Source organism: Apteryx mantelli, chromosome 7, assembly GCF_036417845.1.
Source record: "Apteryx mantelli isolate bAptMan1 chromosome 7, bAptMan1.hap1, whole genome shotgun sequence".
Lineage (NCBI taxonomy): Eukaryota > Metazoa > Chordata > Aves > Apterygiformes > Apterygidae > Apteryx > Apteryx mantelli.
The window spans coordinates 45,186,263-45,209,328 of record NC_089984.1 but is presented as its reverse complement, the minus strand read 5'-3'; the positions used below and the strand labels follow the sequence as shown (position 1 = coordinate 45,209,328).

The 23,066-nt window shown below is 40.4% G+C and overlaps 1 protein-coding gene across 2 annotated transcripts in view; it reads right to left on the bottom strand.

Annotated features, from left to right (window-relative positions):
• Nucleotides 1-23,066, bottom strand: part of INPP5A (inositol polyphosphate-5-phosphatase A) — a 248,059-nt gene that overhangs the window by 84,871 nt on the left and 140,122 nt on the right. For both annotated transcript variants that reach the window (XM_067300397.1, XM_067300398.1), the window contains 2 exons: nt 12,436-12,488; nt 4,572-4,691 (listed from right to left, as the gene is read on the bottom strand). In XM_067300397.1, the coding sequence (XP_067156498.1) occupies nt 4,572-4,691; nt 12,436-12,488 (173 nt within the window). The remainder of the gene's footprint in view (nt 1-4,571; nt 4,692-12,435; nt 12,489-23,066) is intronic.

Genomic DNA, 23,066 nt, shown 5'->3' with positions numbered 1-23,066 from the left:
ACCCAAAATGAGCATGAAACAGCTCCTTTGACCGGACATAAAAGTTAAATGTCCCAATGTTGATCAAATTAACTTCAGCTATGTGACAATGGACTATATTTGTGAGAAAATAATGAAGGGTACAAAGGGGAGCTTTATGCCAAGATTTCACAGTTGTAATGTAAAAATGTTTCTGTTGAACTAGGCCAGGGAATGTTTCAATAGGAAAACAGAAGAGCACTGTCACTTTCTTTAAAAAAAAAAAAAGAAGAAGAAAAAACATTCATTTTATGGATCTGAATGCTCTAGATAATTTCAGGAAGTTTCAATGGTTGGCACACCAAGAACCACAATATCAGGCTAATATCTCGCACGCCGATTCTTAGCAGACGCTCTTCTAATACTTTTAAAGGACCCTATCCTGTAGTCTTTACTCAAACCCTGGCCATGGTATTAAATTCAGGAAACACTTTTCCCCAGCAAGGGCCTAAAGTACATGACTGATGTGCCAGTATGATTAATTAATAAGACATATACACAAGTGTTAATTACAGCAGAGTACTGTCAACTGCATTTCCTTTCTTAATTTCATATATGACTTAAACCCTGCAACTTTAGAAAATGCAAAGATGCAAGTGCTACGCAAATGCAGCTGCATGTACATGTGAATTATCCAAAATGGGCCTAGAAGAAATTTTCTGCCCCACAAAATATAAAGCAGATCTTATTCTGATTTATTAAACAAGTTCAATTTTGACTGTATTTGCGTCTATCTGGAATAATGTAGATGACGTCTAGGAATTTAGTTTGGATTTACATTAGTGTCGAACACTGTCATTACATACACCACTTTTTTATGTACGCGTTTTATATGTATTTGTAAATATACAAACAAATATTTGCTTAAAGCCAGTGTAATTCCAACTCTCTCAATCTTCAAAGAGTCTGCATAATACCACATTTTCTTCACAGTTGCTAAATGGCAAATGTTAAAAGCAATCCGGCTCTGCACATACCCGCTATCTGTCTTGAAAAGCATTCTCTTGACTATATTATTCATTCTTGTATTTTATTATAGCTAAATCACTTCATGATGCCATTATAAGATTAAACCTTTGCACTCCCCAAATATCTATGATTATTAATACAATCATCTAGAAAAAAACTTTTAAAGGTAACTTTAAATCATTATTCACTTGACAGATTTTTCTTTCTTTTCTTTTTTTTTAACACTCCCCCAATCCCTTTCCCACTAATTTAGAGAATTTGAGAAGCTTCATGCCTATCTGTTAAAACCTTGGAATACAATAATTTTGGCAAACCGACTTCTCTGATGAATTTAACAGTTAGATTTATTACTTTGAGCTCTATTTGCAAACGCTTTATTATTTTGTATTTCAAACTGCTGTGATGGCTTTTACCTTACGTGAAAAGGCTGTACTTAATTCATGTTTATGAAGATGCAGAGTGAACAGAACTGTGCTTTCACTTACTCCCACAGTGACCTAAATCAACTGTGAGAAGGTGTTTCTGTTTCATTCAGTGAAGGTTTAGCTCATTAAACTGTTTTCCTTCTCAGCATTGTTCACTGGGTTTGAACTGCATTGCTGTTAAATGCTCTTTAGCAGTTTAAAGGCTTTAAAGGAAAAGACTTATCAGTCTCTGTTTTTAACAGCACTAAATCTGCATTATTAGTTCATGCAGATAAGGGGATTTAAAAGCTCAGCTTGAAACCTCTCTCTTCTATATTTATCTGACACTGCATAGTTCCAGTAGCTCAGCTGGAAATGTAGATCTATGAAGCTTTAAAGAGAGATTAAAGCCAAGAAAAGAAGTACTTTTCCCCCTATAGCCGTTCTCACTTTCCCTTTTCCTACTGTCTGAAGGAGTGATGGCAGACAATGGTCAAAGATGGTTCCCAAAACCCTCTGAATGGGGACACTGTTGGTGGTAGCATTCATTCAAAGTGAGCTCCAGTGAATTGTCCTCCCCAATCAGCAGATCAGAATAGAGTTTGCTGGTGGCTGCCAAAAGGTTAGCAATGCCGATGAAAGGGGTTTCCCATTATTCACTGCTCTTACAGAACTCCCCTTTTGTGCGAGGCAGCCCATCATTTCACTACGGAGGTCCGGATCTGCGGCTGGCTGCTCTCTCAAAATGAACAATTCATGTGAATGCAAACCCACAGTAGTAGTGTGCAACCTAAAATCGAAGGTTTTCTTTTCTAAGGACAGGGGAGTTGGGGCAGTTTTTGGCAGTGTCACATTTTAATGATATACCATCATGACATCTTTGACCCACAGCTGACACTAATACTACAGTCTTATTACCTTACCCTTGCCAGGGCATCGTGGGAGGTCCAAAGCCAAAATTAGCTAATGAAGCACACTGTATGCTGTAAACAAGTATGCAATAAATAATGCAGAAGGCTTATACAGGTTTGCTAAAATTCCCTAATGCAAAGCATAAGAAAAGGAGAGGAGACCAACGGAGCAAAGTAAAAATAAAGTACAAACAGAGCTTTCCCGCACCGATGGATGTAACAGAACACACAAATCTGTTTAAAACCACGCTGAGCGTTGTTCCAGATCTCACCACAGCTCTGTGCACTAAGGAAGGGAACTTTTATAAACTATTGCATCCCATCTACTTACAATGCTTCCAAGTGCCACAGTTTTCTCTGGTGCTCTGAATAGCTTTTAGAAGTGAAATAAGAGAAAACATACTGGATTTTTGCTCTTCATCCACATATCATTCCCAAAAGTAAAAAAAAAAAAAAAAAAAAAAAAAAAAAAAGAGCGCGCCTATTTTGGAGAAACTCCTTCTTAGCCCTCTGCTGGGGTGCATGGGAAAAGCACTTATTTATACACAGTGCAAAAAGCAGCATCTTTTGCTAAAATACCTGCCCGTCTTTAACTAAGACAAAACTTTCAGAAAGAAGAAAAAGCAGAGCACTAAAGTGCCGGTCGCGGCCCCTGCCGGGGCACGAGGAGGCTCTGCGGAGGCAGCCAATGCACCAGGAAGCAGGCACGGCCGGTACCGCAGCTGCTACCTGCTGCGCGTCACTACCCGCTTTGCTATCACTAGACCATCGAAGGTTTGCAACTCCTATGTTAAAACGCAACTTTTTTCCCCATGTAAACAAATCTGTAACAGGGGGACTGGCGGTGGGGATGGTGACACAAACCCTGCAGAGCGGAGCGAGGTACATTGCCAGGGCCAAGGGAGGGCAGGGGCAGTGGAGGATGACCAGAGTGGGGATATAGGACTTCCAGAGGTGTCACAAAACATGCAGCGTATTCGAAGAACATGAAACGCTTAGGTAAAAGGGATGGAGTGAAAAAATACACATAAATTGCTTTTATTTTTCCAACCTAAGCAATTTAAGTACCCTCTTATGTCACAGATAACAGTGTATTTCATGGCTTCTTCATAGAGATACTTTAAAGCTCTGTTTCTCAGGCAAACATGAAATCAGGCAATACCTCATAAGAGAAATACCCAATACCGAATCTTTACATTTCAAGGTACTATAATCACATGCTTCTATGTTTACTTTACCAATGCATATATGCCCAGGCAAAAATCATTTTTTCTTGCTCAAGGAAAAGCTGTCTTTTTTTCTGACTTTATAATCAGCAATTAGGACAGCTGTAAATTGCTGGGTATTTGGGGGACTGTGGAATACAGTATCCTTTGCATTGTGCCACCCGTCAGATGAATCAACTCTGTAACACCGTTATAGACCGTGATGTTATTAATAATAGTGATGACTGCATACAAATGCTGTGTCGTTGCTTTAAAAAGATTAGCTGCCTAGTGCACTCAGCTAGTATTGAGATTAAAACACCACAGGGTTTAATGTTTAGGGGGCTGGAGCTCATGACTTATGAGGAGAGGCTGAAAGAGCTGGATTTATTCAGTCTGCAGCAAAGACGGCTAAGGGAGGATTTTATTGCTGCCTTTGTCTAACGGGTGGTTACAGAAAAGACGGAGCCAGACTCGTAGCAGCGCACGGACACAAACTGCATGGAGGGAAATTCCGACTGGATTTTAGGAGAAAAAGATTCAAAAAGAGGGTGGTCAAACACGGGCATGGGTTGCCCAGAGGAGCTGCCAGTCTCTGTTCTTGGAGCTCTTCACCGCTCAGCTGGACGTGGCCTTGAGCAACCTGATCTGCCTGCTCTGAGCAGGGGGATGGACAAGAGACCTCCAGAGGTCCCTTCCAACCTGAATTATTATATTATTCTGTAATTAAAAACATACTTGAATTTCAGCTTTTTTTGACTCCATGCAGATTAAAAAGATGTTAGCTAACGCATTTTAAAAAATACACCTGTTTTCTACTCAACAAGTTTTGATGACTTCAGAGAGATTCTCCATCTCATTAATTTAACTCAAAAGAATGTGTCATACACTGACCTGCAGTCGGCACCACCCAGAAAACTCTGATGAAAACTATGTTGTGCATGACCATTTTCAGATCACAGAATAAAAGTTTCCACATTTTTGAGCGTGCCTTTTGAAACATCTTTTATAAACTGCTTAGGAACACAGAAGAATGAGAGAGGCTAATAAAGCCTAATACATACCTATCAAGTACATAGCCAAGAGCCTTATGCCGTATTCCTGAGTAAACCGATGGGCTTGTTTCCCAAGCAATTAAATTGGAAGCATCATGGAAAAGATGAATGTTTACCAAGTCAAAGGCACTATGACAAAAAAGGAAAAAAATAAAATGACTCAGGATAAAAGAAAAAAACATTTTTTGCATTTAGCAAAGCATTCAACATGACAACACTTAATATATTCTCTCTTATGTTACCTTAATATTTACTTACATAGACTGTGCAAATTAAGCTATCATCATCAGGAAATTATCAGAGAGTACCATCAAACTCATGCTAATGGATCCACGGATAGGGATGCACCTAGGCTTTTGCTTAACAATATCCATTATATGAAAATGAAAGGCTTTTCTTCAGTTATAGGTCACAGAAATCAAGCAGTACCCTCTCACTAAAATGTTTAAAAACAACAAAGCTGAATGTGTGAACAAACAATTTTTTTTTTTTTTATAGGGTTGGGCTGCCATTCGGAGGGACCTCAACAGGCTGGAGAGATGGGCAGAGAGGAACCTCATGAAGTTCAACAAAGGGAAGTGCAGGGTCCTGCACCTAGGGAGGAATAACACCCTGCACCAGTACAGGTTGGGGGTTGACCTGCTGGAAAGCAGCTCTGCCGAGAAGGACCTGGGAGTGCTGGGGGACACCAAGTTAACCATGAGGCAGCAATGTGCCCTTGTGGCCAAGAAGGCCAATGGTATCCTGGGGTGCATGAGGAAGAGTGTTGCCAGCAGGTCGAGGGAGGTGATTCTCCCCCTCTACTCAGCCCTGGTGAGGCCACATCTGGAGTACTGTGTCCAGTTCTGGGCTCCCCAGTACAAGAGAGACATGGAGCTACTGGAGCGAGTCCAGCGGAGGGCTCCGAAGATGATTAGGGGACTGGAGCACCTCCTGTACGAGGAAAGACTGAGAGAGCTGGGACTCTTCAGCCTGAAGAAGAGAAGGCTGAGGGGGGATATTATCATCACGTATAAGTATCTGAAGGGAGGGTGTCAAGAGGACGGGGCCAGACTCTTCCCAGTGGTGCCCAGTGACAGGACAAGAGGCAACGGGCACAAACGGAAACACAGGAAGTTCTCTCTGAACATAAGAAAACACTTCCTTACTGTGAGAGCGACTGAGGACTGGAACAGGTTGCCCAGAGAGGTTGTGGCATCTCCATCCTTGGAGATATTCAAAACCCGACTCAACATGGTCCTGGGCCACCTGCTCCAGCTGACCCTGATGGAGCGGGGGCTTAGACCAGATCATCTCCAGAGGTCCCTGCCAACCGCAGCCATTCTGTAATCAATTCTAATTTCATAAGCAAATATAAGGAGTGAGCTGAAATTCGTATTTTAAGTTTAAAAACTGTAGCTAAGTATCTAGCAGACCTGTGGTTTCGTAATAAAGAAAATGAAAAGCTGTTGACAGCAGAATTGTTCTGACATTAAAGGCTAAATCATATCACTGCAACTCCTGTGTGGAGGATGCCAAGATCATGGTGGCCAATCTGCAAACTATTTCCAACTGGGAAGAAGACACAAAGATTTTTGAAAAGAAGCATATTGCTTCCATGAAAAATTTATGGATTTTGATTTGCATGGATGGAAAAGAGAAATAGGGTTATTCTGGAAGTTCATTCTTAATCAGAATGAAGCTAGTATCAAAATACTGGAATCCTCTGTGAAACAGAAATACCCTCCTTCGCCCCCTGCTTTCTATGACTTTCTATGGTCACTGTCTGCCCATCCATTTTCTTGCCCATCTGTCGTGACAGCTATTCATACCTACATCATATTCAGTATCAGAGTGCAAGTTCTTTGAGAAAGGGACTGGAATTTGGTATGAGACAGCACAGCACTTAGCCGATTTTGGTTGGTACAGTATTTTTAACAATAATAATACTGCTAGCCTTACCTGTATGCAACTATATTCTATACAACATCCTTGTAACTTAAATCACTTCTTACATTCCCACTTTCACTGTGGCAGAAAATCTTCACGTAGAAGGAATTTGCTGTTATAATCATGGCCACCTGCGTTAATCACCTCCAGAGAGCCGGGAGTCACTTGGAAGGCAAGCTGTCTTTCTGAACTCTGGTTTACCACTGCTCACACGTCTTAATAACAGTAATTAAGCTAACTGAAAGCTATCCAGCTGTTAAGTTTAAGCTGGCATTCCATTTTACACTTGCGCTGCTTGCAGCCTTTTGTTTCCTAGAGGTCTCACCTGTGTTTTTAGAAGCTACATCTTCTCACTGTTTTGCTATTAAGCTCTTCTGGTGATGCGACATGGTGAGTTAGAATGAAACCAGAAAACTTAGAATACACTTTCCCTACAGATGTAAAACAAAAACAAAACCACCAACAAAAGAACACCCACCCACCTGCGTATGCAGGAGTTCCTGCATCCTGCACTGAGAGATGGAAGGAAGGTTGCTTCCTACCAGCTCCAAAATACACCTAGGGGGTAGTATCGACAACGTGACACTTCGGAAAGGAGGTGCCTCCAGCAGTGCAAAGTAGCATGCCTCATTAACTCCTACAAGCGCAATAGTGTTGTCTGCTGTAAAACAGCTGCTGAACTTCATTTTGAGGGTTAGTCTTCCAAAAAACAAATTTTTGGTAGGTCCCCGGAACATTGACGGTAATTAAACTGCATGATATTTCCCAAACGAAATACTTTCAAAACTTTAAACTCTGGAAAACGATAAACAAATACAAACTACATACCAGAGTAAAGATAAGTCTATCCTAGAGGATTCCTTTGTTATGAGAAACTAGGCTATTTAAAACACTCTATTCTCATATTTAGAAAAAATGCAGGGAAAAATTGGTTGTGGCTGATCAAAGGTAGCCAGCGCTTACATGATAAAAAAGTTATGGGAAGAGTAAAGGCAAAATGAAACTGTGGCAGCTCTAATAAAAGTCCATGCCTTCCTGACATTTTTAGGCAGGTTGGGGTTTATCACACCAGACCTGCTTTAAGCTCTCTGACCAGGTCCACTTCATGCTGCTCCCGTCCTTGGCAGCTTTGGCACACTATTTGGACAAGGGACCTCTGCTAGCTCCCCGGCACAGACATGAGATTTCTTCGTCTTGCTGTCTGAGGCCCCTTCAAACAATGCTGATTGCCACAGAATTGCTATTTAGTTAAGCTCTGCTTTTCCAGGAGCTACATTTTGTGGATATACCAGCTTTTGGCAGCTCATGTCTCAAGTGGTAAACGCAGAAGCATGCAGATGAATTTTGCAGAGAGCTCCAAAATCAAACAATCTTTAGCTGCGGGTAAGCTAAATGCACAGGTACTGTCAGATAAAGCAACAAAAGACCCGGTCTCATTTTTCTGCTTCAGCTTCTTCCTCACTGATGAACACCATTTGGGCTTACCCCAGAGTCCTCTGTGGATTTCAAGCCTCTTCTTTCCACAAATATCCGCTGAATGTCCTCAGTGTCTTCCCTCCCCCTTGGCCTTACTGCTAGCAAAAGATCTATTTATTCAGTCTTCAGGCCCCTTTGTGAGGTGAACCACAGCTCAGCCCCATCACATGACTAAATTACCTTGCCTAGGATTTCACATTTGAAAAACATTTTTTTTCTGCTATGGTAGCCGAAGTATTTTGTATTTGAACAAACTACCTAATTATACTGACTTTGCACTGCTAGTCCCATGCACAAATACGTCCTTTATAAGAGCTCAGCACAGATGTAAAAGACAACAGGAGTTTGCAGTCTGTCACAAAAAACGGGGAATAGATTTTATCAGATACCAATATCAAGCAAAAATCACAAGTTGCGCACAGGCAGATTCCCTAAATTATGACAGAGTGAGGGAACAGATTTGGACACAGCAAATACGGGCAGCCAAAAACAATGAACGTACGATGAAGATACATGGGTCACCAAGGAGCTAGCGTGAAGGCCACTAAAGGCAACAGCATGTCTTGCTAAATGCACTCACGGTAATGACAAAGTAGTCCTACTAACTATTAAGACATTAGATACTAAGTATTAAGGTACATAATTAGTACATAACTGCAAAACATAATTTGGAGATGATGGCTTGAGATTTCCATTCCTGTCTGCTTGAAGGATGAACAGAAAGAATTCCTGAAGAATTGATAATGCAGGACTGGAAGAGACTTAATGCCACAAACTCATCTCCTGTGTGTAGGTATCTACAATCCATTCCTATGTGCTTAAAAACTGCCTGTTTTTAAAACTTGCTAATGAAGGACCTTCCATTTACAATCTATCTGTCCTTATATTGAAACCTTCATCATTTTATCTGTTGTCCTGCAAATAAAACTGATTTCCTTCTGCCGTTTCCTCAGGGGAGACGGACAGCAACTATTCAGCATCCGTTTCCCAAACTCCTTTGAGATATCTAAAACTGCTGTCCTGTCCTAGAGGTGGCAAGTCCAATTCTTCCAACTCGTACTCAAATATTGTTATCATTCCTGATTCTCCTTGTCCTCTCTCCAACTTATCTTGCACAGCACTCAAAACGGGAGAGTAATCTATCAAAGGTCTCGCCAGCACAGAATGGAATAATTACCATGCCTCCCCCTTCACGTCCTTCACATGATGTATCTATTAACACATCTCAGTAAGATAATAACGAACCATATTCAATTTCGGCTCCCTTGATTCATTTCTGCAGTATGGGTAATGAGTCAGTTACTCCCAATATTGTATTTGTGCTTTTGAATTCTCCTTTGGAAGTACAACACTCTACACTTCCCTGAATTTCACCCTGCAATCCGATTTTCTCTAAAGTATCAAAACAGTTTTGATTGCTGATTCTGATCTCTGATATACTTGCATATGTTCCCAGACTGGGACCATATCTATGTTTTGTAAGTGTATTCCTACTCTGTCATCTATAGCAAATATAATCTATACACATAAATTGTACTTAGACAGTAATTTATTCAGGACACTATCTTGCACTTACTAACACAAGAACTATGGGAATAAAATAAATAAAAAACCTCATTATATTCAAAATAATCAAAAAAAAGATATGCAATTCTCTTTAGTTTTTCTTAAAATGAAATTTCAGAGTGCCCCAGGAGGGTAAAAAGATGAAAAAAAAGAGGAAAAAGAGGACAATCCTCTGAAATCTTGTTAGGTCATTTTTTTCTTGTTTTTGGGAAGGCCTCTGTTTTTGGCACGGGACACATTCTACAATAGTGTTTTCCTAGGCAGGGAAAAGGTCAGTAGCTCCCTTCAAGGATTTACACAGAAGAATTAACAACAGTTCTCCTGGATACATTTTTACTGAAGTATTAGTATGTAGAAATTCACAGATCAGAAGCCATCATTACGAAAACTGCCAGAACTGTGCTGACTGCAAATAAAATTGAAAAACCTACTTTGGGATATAAATCCTATATAAATCATTGTCAAAACTACTGGGTTTAAATGACCTATTTTATATATAAATATAAATATATATATAAAAATATTATATATATAAGTATATAAACATGCTTATACACACACACACACATATAAATAAATGCGTATATGTACATAGGATTAAACACTTACCATATCATGAATAGACACATTATGCACTTTGACCTAATTAGGTGCATTTTCTACACCCTTGTATTTTCCGTAATAACTCACTCTCACTCTGCAGAAATTGTTCACAGAACTTGACTCCTCAACTCCTTCTTAGAAACCTTTGAGACATTGCTGGATCATCTGGCTCGTAATCATGCACCATTCCAGGTACAAAACTACCCCCATACGCTCCTCTCTGCAGATCAGGAAAAGCTGTGAGCCTCCTCACTTTTCTCAGCATACCTCATGAAATGTAAGCACAATATATTAACTGCTCAGAACATCTAGCTACAGACTGCTCCTTCCAGGAACTATCCCTTTCTAATATTCACCTGGAAGAACACATTTCCTTTAAATCTACTCTTGAAAAATACTTTTTTTCTTGGAAGGGCATAAAATCAAATCCAAATTATTTTTTTCTGCAAAAAGGAAATCCAGGAGGATAGGAGAGACAAAACCTGGAAAGCCCTCATGATATAAGAGACCAGATTAACAACTAATTATTGGTGCTAAATACGCACTTCCGCAGACCTGTACTGCTGGAATGACATGCCATGTCATACGGATCTGGAAAGACTAACAAGAACCTAAATTAACCTATAGCTGCCTGCCTGACTTTTTGGTCAAAATGAAGTCTGTAAAAGGAGAAGACCTGGTGCTCTTTTATTAGTCACAAAATTCTTGCTTAATATAATAAATGTGCTTATGCAAACAAGCAAGAACACTGCACAGCACCCAAAACGGAGCCCGTGTGAACGATTACCAGGCTTCAAAATTAAACTTCTTAGTTTAAGATGTGAAATGACTACAGGAAGAATGGAAAAATGCTGGATATTTACATACATTTATGTGACTACAAGATGAATAAGCAGTACATATCAAAACTATGACTAAACAGGAAAAATGTATGGTCAGCATTCCAAGGGGGATTAGGGAAATCTGGAACATGTGCAGTGGTGAAGAAGTGCCTGTGCTAGCAAGGAGATGTGGGGCATAAACTGGGGTCTTACAACGTTAATACAGTTTAAAAGCTATACGGCAGCAATGCCTGAGACTCCAACAGCATAAGCCAGGGGGATCAATTTGTATAAGTTTTTCTTTCCTGCTTAACTGAAATATCTTTGCCTGAAGACAAGCAAAATGTTTAAGCTCTCTCAAGTACAGTGATCTGCACAGTCAGCTGCTCCCCCCAACGTATACTACTACTAGTACTATTATTAAAGAGAGAATTTTCAAACACAAGATAGTAAATAGCTTTAGCTGTAAAATACATCTCTTTCTTCTCAACACTGTTTGGTACTGCTTCTTCCAAAGAAAGTCATTTAATACATAACACCACAAAGATCTTCAACTTCTATATTCATCTAGTTGCCTGCTCCCCTCACCCTCCACCTCTTTATTCCTAGTTTGTCTTTCGGGTAATCTAAAGAGCACAAAATGCTTCTTTTTTCTGTAGATCTTCACGGCACATCACATGTGGGACTCTCTCTGCTTTGACAACAGCCAGGATAAACTCAGCTTGGAAAGCCTTACTCAGTGGGATAGCTCCCGAGCAGCCTGCGAAGCACGGATGAGAAGCTCCCCGCTCTACGGCCCCTTCACCAAATCCTGCCGGTGAGCTGTGAGCTGTTTTATTCCACTCTGAGATGAGAACGAGCAACCTCAGAGAGAACAGGACCAAGCCTTGGGCTTAAAATGGGAATCCTGTCCCGAATATGACAAATGGAAAGTAATATTCCATTAAAAGTAATATAGTAGGAACTGATGTTAAAGAGCCGCATTCCTTAAAGGTAAGGTCCCTCCACCAACTTCAGTGGCGACTTGACTGGGCCTTAAATGGCCAGCTGAATGAGTTTACAGAGAACACTATCTATCCTCAAAAATCCCACAGGTTCTGCCTCCGCTCAGGCACTGATTAGTTGGCGGGGGCGAGGGGCTGCAGACCCTTGGCTGCACCAGGCGTGATGGGGAGGAGGAGCGGGGGATGCCTTCCGCTCCACGCTGTGACTCCACACCTGACACCAAACGTGTTTCATCATAAGGTCACTTCGGACCAGAATTATCCCATGCTAACAGCACATGTATGCAAATATTAGCATTGCATTTGCCACGTGTCATCGCAACTTTCTGAGCATTATGTGTACTTAATAAAGCTAAGCAACTGTTCCAGAACCAATCAATTCTTTATGTACGTGAATGCTTTACTGGAAATAGTTGTAAGCAAAAAGACACGTAATATAAATATAACCAGAAATAACTTAAAGATGCAACGTACCAATCAGTAATACACCATCTTGTTCGAATGAAACCTTTTCTGGACCACTTGCACTGAAAAACAATCATTTTAAGTAAAGTATTAGTAAAGGATTAATGTGAAAGTAAAATATACTTATTCAAAGTAGAAAATAAAAACAAACTTCATCTATACAATGTAACTAATAAGCACTATATACTGTCTGAAGAGGCTTGAAAACATGTTTTCTCTCTCAGAAATCCTGGAATTATTTATATTTTTGGTACTGGAGTGCAATTATAAACTTAAGTGAAAAATTAATAAAAGTCCTCCCTGAGGTTTTTAGTAGTTTCTAGATGAAAGATAACCAGTTAGGAAAGCTCTACAACTATCTTCATGCTTGCCCTAAAACAACAAATTCTTACTGGCTATGCATAAATATCTTTGCTTCTTTGTAATTTTACCTAAACTGTAAAATGTCATCAAAGATTTACATCAAAGTAAAATGAATGAGATGTGCTAGAAAGCTATTTCTTCTGCAGAGCCAACCCACCTAATATTTCCATAAAAGTTAACGGGAATTTAAATAATGGTAAAACATTACATTTATCAAAACTGCAGTGTCCACGAGAAAGCCACAAATCAGCTCTTGCCAAGGTATGGTACTTCCGATACAGCAAAGGATTTTTTCAGTGCCACTCCTAAACCATTGCCATAAATTACAACCTCCCACAAAAAGACATGATTTTGCATCCTATTTATTCACTGTTACAATGAATGTGGGGCTAGGCTAATGTTCTCTGATAATGAATATTGCACCAGACAGGCCTAAATAATGATGTCAATGATTTTGTGGCAAAAGACTGCAACCACTTATTACAAATAAAGTATCAGTCATAGTACAGCATCCTTCACAGTCACCGGTATCGCTCTCTAAGCCTCTCCCAAGGCACCACACACAGCTTTTAGAGGAGACTTGCCCTGAGTATTTTTCGTCTTCCCCTTTCCCACCAGGATCCTCTCTGCATTCAAAATATGTTTATAAAGACTTTCACATGTTTATTTTACTGAGTAAATTATATCTTGTTCTTGACTGTGAAATCTATTTGCTTACATTCATTTTTTTTCTCTTTTATCCACAACCAGAAAAATGGGCAAACACACCTATGGCGTCACCTGCAGGTTATGGGCTATTTCACTGATTACATTCAAATTCAGAACTCATAATTTTCTAGGAAAAAAATGTTACTGGCATGCTTCAAAATTAAGTAAAAAACTGTCTACAAAATTTGCCAGTGTATCTTTATGTACATTTATGTACTGCAGATTTTGTGAAATGGTGCTCAAGACTGCTCTATCAAAATTTGCTTCCAGTATTTGCTACTTCGGGTGGTAGTTCTGGAACCACCTTCCTGCAAGCTCGTGGGACCTCCCTCCACAGAGCGCTCGATCCAGATTTTACCACGTGAGCCGCAGGGACCCAGCTGTGCTCAGCCGACCTGGGCAGGGTCGGAGGCTTCCTCCTGCACCACGTCCACCAGCTCTGCATTGCTATGGCAGTAGGCAACACAAGGAGGCGTTCCTTTCAACCCAAGAGCAGCGACTGACAACACAGTGCTTTATCCAGTGAATTGAAATTTATATTTGATAACGTGAACGGACACGCAGTGAACGACTTTCTTCTGTTCTCTATTCTTGATTTATGTCTCTACTCACAGTTTTCAATATGCATGCAGGACGTTTACAAGAGGGAACTTTTGGTTTTCTCTTCTTGCTGACAAGGCCCTACGGTTAACTCGCCCTGCACTGGGGATCTCTGGCTCAACATTTTTTTTATTCTGCATTATTCTGAAGCATCTAGTTGTATAATACTCTTGATGATCCAAGCGGAAGGCCAAAATAAACAGAATGCATTAATATTTCTGACATAAATCAATAATGAATTCAAGAAAAAAAAATTGGGGGTTGATTCTTTACAATAATTATTTTATGAGACACCTTATGCGTCAAACATCCTTACGATTGTGTTTAAGTGTTCCAAGAATATTTTGGTATGGAGAGAATATTCAACCTACCAAACACCCTTCAAAAGTTCTACAGACGCTCATCTCGGTCTGTTTTCAAAGTGCTACCTCAAACGCTACCTGCAAAGATTTCGATGACCTCAATAATATTAACAAAACAAATGTTTAGCCAAATGTAAAAATTTCCTACGGCCAAAAAGAGAAAAACTTCCTACACACAAAAGGATTATACAGAGTTAATGGACTTTGCTTCCGAGCACATGTAAAGCTCACACCCCACACTATGCAGATTCATCCGGTGATTCCTGGCAGCTGACTACATCAACTGAGTAACTACAGACAGGATTGAAACAGATATTTTTTTGATGAGACCAGGTGCAAGAACCTCCGACTGCAAAAATCTCCTATTTATGCCTTCATTAAAAAGTTCTTCCCCTACATGACCTCTCCCTTTGGACAGAAAAGCAGCCACCTCAGAACTTCAAGAGAAGTTTTCTTCTGTTCTCTTTAGAGACTTTAATCAGGGTGCTGCCTTAGGCATATTTATTTGTTAGTATCAGAGAATGATGAAGGCATAATTGAAGTATTGTGGCAAAGAAAGAGAAAACCGTGCACATTTTATATGCTGGCCAGAAAGAGAAATTATGTCTTGGGACCCAGATCTTTGGAATTACTTCAAGCAAGTAAGTTACCTGTTTGTATAATTTTCCTCAAATCAGGCAGTGCTCAAGGAGAGGAGGATCACTGACCTGATCTTTGCTACAACTGCGAAGGACACAGTGCTATGAAGAGCTCCACAGGCGGAAATCCATATTCTCAGTGAGCTGACCTCATCAGTAACGTGGGGCGCTATCAGTGGTCTGGGCTGAGGAACTGAAGGTAGTCATTTTGTGTATCAAGAGCTGTAAACCACATTGTCTGAGAGGACAATAAAGATTTCTCATTTTGAATTTAAAATAGTGGATAAAGACAGTGAGCTCAGACCCACAACTGGTAACCAACCATCTTTCTTCTTTGGAACCTGGAAGCATAATGTGAATAAAATGCTTGGGGTCCAGCCTCCATGGGCACCTGCTGTCAGCCTGAAGAAAGGTATCTGTTTCTTGTCTCAGCTGCTCCTTCTCTGAAAGGTAAAGGGACTGGAAGTGAATGGAAATCAGATTTTTAATGACTGTCTGGACCAAGCAGCCGGCAGTATTATCAGGCCAGAAATATTCACTAAGTGCACAGTATTGTTATGCAGATGGTGCATTCAGGTTCTTGGCAATGATATCAAGCTTGATGCTTGAAAGATGCACTATGCTGATGAACTGTGGATTCAGGGACAAAAGACTGGATACTCATTCTCCTTTCTCATCTCCGAAGACTGAGAGTGATTTCTGACATTAGACTAATATCTAAAGAATGGTGACTAGCACAACCATGTCACATATGGAGGGAGAATAACAGATCCAAGAGATATTGGCAGTTTTTACGTGGCTTATCTGTTCGGCAATATGCAGAGCATCACCTATTCTGTTGCTAAAATCTATGGTATCTTCAGAATATATTGGACATTATCAGGAATCCCTAAAGCCCGAAGCAACAATAACTTCTTCAAATCTGCTATGGGCACAGTGGACGTAATGACCTGTCAGTCATAGCAGGTAATGCACTATGGACAGCTGAATGTCCTTATCAGACTCTGGATTTCCTCAGGGACATTTAGAGGTATTAGTAATTAACATCTACTGTTTGCTGGTGTTTACAGATGCCTACAAACCTTTTAAGAATTTGGGCTTTCTAAAGCAAGTAAACTTGTCTAGGTCTAAAAAGTTGCATTTAGGGAGGAAATCCTAACAGTTCACTATTCTCTGAAAGCTAGGTGATGACTACATTCAGAAGCAAACTCATTTCTCTTAATCCTTATTATTTTTGGCTTAGGAGAGCCCAATTTTTTAATTTTTCTTAAACTGCAGCTCTACCGAGAAAGAACACCCTGTGCTGGCTGTGAATAAATATCTACTTCATTTTTGTTTTCAACACTTAAAAATAACATCTTCTGTGGTTTTGGAAGTCACTCTGGTTAATCAGGGAATGGTAGACTGGAGGGATAATATGCCCAGTCCTTCTTATAGTGCAGCTTTCATGGCTGTACTACAAATCCCATAATCCAATAAAGTCTCCTCTATTCACAGTTTCTGTGATAATTGTGACAGTATTGCTACAACTTAAGATTTGGCAAAATATCAACATTTTATCTAAAAACACTGAAAAAAGTTGAATGCTAAAAGCATTCAAAGTTGGCTTAAATCTAATCTAAATTAAAAAATGGAAGCTGTAATTTCTTTCTTCAAAATGGTTGTATTAAACTCTTCATTTCTGAGGAGTAATACATAGAATTTAAAATCAAATAGTCCAAGCCTATGATGTGGCCCAAGATAATGTCTCCAGTCAAGCTGTCATTTTCCATTTGCTATTTTCCTCTTTGGCAACACAACAGGTATTTAAAAAGATGTAAAATAAAAATGGGGCCAACCTGACCAGGTTGCTCAGAGCCACATCCAGTCAGGTTTTGAGTATCTCCAGGGATGGTGATTCCACAACCCTCATAGCGTTGCCTCATATTTAGTCAGATTTTCCCTTGCTGCAACTTGTGGCTGTCGCCCCGTCCTTTTGCTGCGCACCACCACGAAGGGTCTGGCTCCATCTCCTCTCCAGCCCCCGGGTGGCTGTTGCACCAACAGTACGGTCCCCCTTTGCCTGCACAGAGCCGGGTCTCCCGGGCTCTGCTCCCGCACCCGCTCCCACACCCCCTGCTTCAGTCCCAACCACCTTCGCGGCCTCTGCTACTCTGGCTCCAGTTCATCCCCATCCGTCTGCTACTGAGGGACTCTGAATGGCACACAGGAGTTGAGATGTGGCCTCGGGAGTGCCAAGAGAGGGGAAGAGTCCCTGGCCAGGATCTAATGCATCATGGTGTGCTGTTGGCCTTCTTTGCTGCCAGGGCATGCTGCTGGCTTATGCTCAGCTTGCTGTCCAGCAAGATCCCCAGGTCCTTTCCTGCAAAACTGCCTTCTGGCCAGTCACCTCCAGCCTGTGCCACTTTATGGGGTTGTCCCATCCCAGGGGCAGGACTTTGCATTTGCCTTTGCTGAACTCCATGGGGTTCCCATCAACCCATTTCTCTAGACTGTTGAGGTCTCTCTGAACAGCAGACCTGCCCTCCAGCATATTGACTGTCCCTCCCCAATTTGGCATCATCTGCAAAGTTGCTGAGAGTGCACTCTGTCCCGCTGTCCAGGTGGTTAACAACGATGTTGAATAGTACTGGCCCCAGTAAAGACCCCTCAGAAACACCACTAGCAACCAGATGCCAAGCTGGACTTTGTACCACTGATAACCACCCCAATGACCACGTGCTGGTCAGCCAACTTTCCAGCGATCTTATAGTCCACTTACCCAGTACACATCTCACCAACTTGGCTACAAGGATACTACGGGAGACTATGTCAACGGCCCTGCTAGAGTCAATGTAAACAACATCACAGCACTTCCCTTGCCCACACAGCTGGTCATCCAGGAGGATTTGCTCCATCACCTCCACAAAACTAAGAGGTTGGCCATCTGGGACTATACATTTTGCCATGAGATAGATTTTTTTCCAGACCTTTGGAACCTTCCCCTTTCAAAGATGATAGAGAGAGGCTTCATGATGACATGAGCCAGCTCCCTCAGCTCTTTCGGAGGCATCCTGCCTGCTGCCACGGGCTTGCGTATGTCCAATTAGCTTAAGTGGTCCTTTGCTTGACCCTCCTTTACTGCGGGCCATGCATCTCTCTCCCAGTCATTGCCTCTAGGTTCAGGGGCCTGGGAGGCTGGAGGGCAGACCTTACTAGTAAAGGCCAAGACAAGGAAGGCGCTGAGTACCTCAGCTTTGTCCATGTCCCCCCTCACTAGGTCCCTGCCCCACTGAGCCCTTTTTGTTGACCTTAACCTCCCTGACCCGGGCTTCCTTGCTCATAGCTGACAGGTGCATCCTGATCACCTGTGTCAAGAAACTGTCCTCCACACACTCCAGAAGCCTCGCAGATGGCTTACGCTCAGCTGTGCTGCCTTTCCAAGAGATAACGGGGTGGCTGATATCCCACATGAGTTCCAGCACCCTTGGTCCTGAGGTTCCTGAGGAACCAAAACATAGGAGACCAAGAGTCCTGTTGTCCATCCTCATCTACTTCTTGAGCGGGCCATCCCACAGGTCTGTGCTCCGATTCCTTTACTGATCATCATAACAAGTGTGCCTAACCCTTGGCTCTGCTGCCTTATTCTGTTTCATGCTAATCTTCACTGATACAAGGCAACTAAGAGATACTTGCAATCTAGCTTATATTTCATGACATGGTCAAATACAGGAATTTCTAAGAGTAGTTTAGAGCTTCCTCATGCATACACCAAGAATATTGGTTTTAAGGACAGTAGTATATATTAGATCCTATTTTGCCAAATTTTCTCTTCAGTAACAATGAAATTCTGATGCCTCTCTACTAGAAGTCTTTACAAAAAAAATCACAATTTGAAAACTTGCAGTTACATTGCACCAGCCTTTTCTTTGTGAATAGAGTCCCTCAGGAGATCGTGTTGACCTTTTAAAACCCCCTAGAAACACCACCTACATAAATAACCTCTGCTACATCGGGTAAAAGGACCTCCAGACAACATTAACATGAAGAGAGAGGTTATAGAGGGCTAATGTCAAAAAGCACTGTGAGCAATAAGTAATGCACACAAACCATGATTGATAATGACTAGCACAGAGCCTTAATTCATCTTTTCTCCATCATTTTACTGAGAGGGACCATATCAAATTAAATAGTGACCCAGTAAGGGTTTATTCAACCATACAAAGCAGGGGCATGAAGGAAAGTCATATTAAAGTGGCAATGACTGCAGTGTAATTGCAGCTTCTTAAAGGAACACCATAGTTCAAAGAGGAAGATGGGAAAACTTGTATATGAAGCAACCGAATGATGAACAGCAAGAACAATTGATGTGCTAAGTGATCTTCAGTATTAATAGGCTGGCATCACTGTGATGAAAAGAACTCCTTCCCTAAGACTCGTGCAGGAACTTGTGTTTCGTGTTCTCACATTACGCTTCATGTTTTACTAGCCAGGCAAAAGAGCATGTATTATGACAGCTTTCCGTAAAAAAACGTGTAGAATGTACTTCCTACCCAAAATGACTTCTCTTCTTTCCTTAGATCAGTTTACAGAATTAAAGAATTTACGCTATTGTGTTTTATGAAACTGTAAGAGTATAGCCCCTTCAAAATATCTAGTTTTCCTGTATTTCAGAACACTACATAGTATAGGGGACACTCCAGTCTAATTCAGTCTTTGAACACTATCAGACATATCAAACCAGCACTATTCAGTCATATTTTTACTGATATAGATTTTAAAAAGTCATTACATAAATTTAAGTCTCTACAAATGAAAATATCTATGGCACTTATTAAAAATGCATATTGAGAGCTTAAGAATATGAAGTTAATCTAGTAGCAAAGTCTATTACATAGTGTAATACCAATAATTTAATCGATCATTTGATTTTTGACAAACTGCTTTCATTACCCTTTATTTAGAAGAAAATAGAGCATAAATAATTTAATAAGAATATATCTATTGGAAAACTACCTTTAAGTATCTGTGCATGATGTAAAAGAATATAAATATGAGAAATATGTGACAAAACAGATACACTTGCTGCAATTATTTTCTCACTCAAAACTATGCAACATTCAAATCATTACTGCTGTCAGCTTCCTTATATACACATCACCAGTGAAGTGACCAATCAGCAGAAATATATAATTCATTTGTTAAAAGTTATTTTAGAAAACAGAAACATAATAATGAATGCAGCTTTTGAAAGATCAAGTTAGGTATGTATTTGTCAGGAAGTTTTAAGTTATGGCCTTGAGTTGGCAGAAGGCCTGTGGAATCAAGGTACCAGGTCACATTTGGCGTGGCAGAAGGTTTGAGGGTCCCTTTTTTATGTGTTAGACAACTGGGAAGGAGTTAGTGGATATAGGGGAATGCAGGAGCAGGCATGTGGAGTTGGAGAGGCCTGACCCCACCAGAGGCTGAAGTGTAAGGCTCTAGGTCTAGGTCTGTGCCAAAAATAGCTGAAAATAATATGTGTTTGAAAGCACAACACAGGCTACGAGCCTGTTCTCACACTTCATAGCCAAAGTCAGATACACAATATTTCTTCTACTTCACAAGGCATCTTCCCTTTTCCTCATATATGTTACTAAACTCTCCAAAGAGCTTTTAAAACTACAAGAATTCCTTTCTTTGGAATAGCAGAATTTAGGGTTGATAGGAATATGAACAATGGATCTAAATTTTAGACCACAGACCAAAATAGGACAGTAATTCTGTAGCTCATTTCACCTAAAATGTTCTGAGAATATAACGGGTCATTAAAATTATTTTATAAAATGGCCATTAAAGATAGTAAGAATAATAAGACTTATACTAATAAGGTTACAGTAGTGTGGTGATACTATGACAGAGTCATACACAGGATTGCCAAAATCATGCATGCATAATTGAATTATTGAATTGAATTGAATTATTATCAGAGCACATGATTTAAAGAAGCTTGCACAAGCAAGAGTGGAAGATGGAAATCTGATGAGTTTGGCCTAATCAAAAGACAGTATCTCAGGTAAAAGCCAGCACAGGAGAGCAGGGAGGAGCTTTAGCTCATGCTGGAGATCTGACTATTGGCACCAAATCTATGTTCAAAAAAGCAATGACATCTATGCAAATGACTTGCATTTTATTGTGTCATTTGTATGTGTCCCTCCCACCTGTAAATATTCGTAGCTTGAAAACATATAACTCCTTTAACTTCAATGAATAATTCCCTTATTTAACATTAAGTAGGATTTGGACCTAATATAGCCCAGTAGATGAACCACTGTTTAACAGCTTAAATATAAAATTGTGGTCCTTCAGTTTAGATGTATACTGCTGTTGAACAATATGCCTTACATATTTTGGGTCACTGATGTACTTTAACGTTCCTAAATACTATACTATATCGCTTTATGGAAAGATGAAAATTTTGGAAACAGAATTTAAAAAACTATAGCCTGGGAAGAAGGAAAGAAAAAATTGTTTCTTATTGCAGATTTCAAAGCAGCAATCTTGATTTTGACTTCAACAGATATTCACCAGCTGATTCACCATCTGCAAACCAGCATAAAAACAGGTAGAGATGACACAGATCATTTGTGCTCTCTCGGAGAGGTATCTAAAGTTTAGAATAGGAAAAAAAATTCCAACTTCATGTCCCAGAAAGGGGATACCACATCTTTCACCTTACAATATTAAGTCTCTTCTCAGATCCTCTGTTAATAGGATTCCTTTAGCCAGCAGATGGATTGTGAATACAGGCAGTTTCATCTACTAAAAGACAACATAAATCATCATTGAGAAAGGAGAGACCGCAGTAAGGTTATCACCATACAGCCTTCTCCATGAAAGGTTTGCATTAAAGCATTAGTGAAATTAATTCATCTTTCATAAGAGCTTTGAGCAGTATCTGTGATCTATGATAACAACCAATTTCTCACTATGGGGAAAAAAAATTACTCAGGCCTGATAGACTACACAAATCTGCTTTTTTTAAATGGCCTAACATTATCTGGAGTGTTGCTCCCAGAGGCATCATTTGAGTCTTACGCCTAGCCAAGAGGACCCATAAATCAAGACAGAAAGTTTTGTTAGTTTTATATGCAGTGGGCTGTAATTATTTTGAATTGCATTATGCCTCAATCATTGTAATTACTTTTAGATCATCCTTAAGCGGCAGTAATAAAAAGAAAAGAAATCAGTCTTAAACCATTTCTCACACAAAAACCACTCTCAATGTAACATGAGAAGTCTGGCTAAAACATCCAAGTGCATGTAAATTTAACGTTTGGGCCAGCACGTGGCTCATGCACTCTGTGTCAACTAAAATTCTCAAAACACTCATTATTTTATGGTCTTCTAATTAAATCATTTCCACCAACATTTGGCTAGGAAGGAAATAGGTTGGTAACTGGAATTAATTTTAGGTTTTAAAAGAGATATGCTTACATTAGAACCAAAACTATGTCACTGTTAGAGCAAAGTGTAAAAATTATCTCAATTATTTTGTAATTTTTCAAATCACATGAAAAAACCCACACTAGCTTGGCGTATGCCAGGCTACACTCCGAATGAGCAAACGCACAGAACTGTAAATATCAGTGCGGTTATCATCTGCATCGCCGCAGACCTTCGGAGCCCTTATTGCTTCCCCTCCCGCTGTGCGAAGCTCCAAAATAAAACAGATAAACCCCCACCCTGCTCTACCAGTCTCGCAGCGACGCTGCCACGAGGTGTCGTGCTATTACCCCAACGGAGCCCAAACTTCTGAGCTGCTTCGGGGCTCCTTTACATCTTCATTACACCTCTCTGCGGACTACCCCTTCTCCTATTTACTCCTCCTCCCGGTAAACATTATCAGTGATGCCACCAGAAAATGGTGCTAGGAGAAAGTCTCCTTAGAAAAGTCACTTAGGACTCCTGCTGAGGTTTGGGACCTACGTAGTCGTTTTCCTAAGGCAAT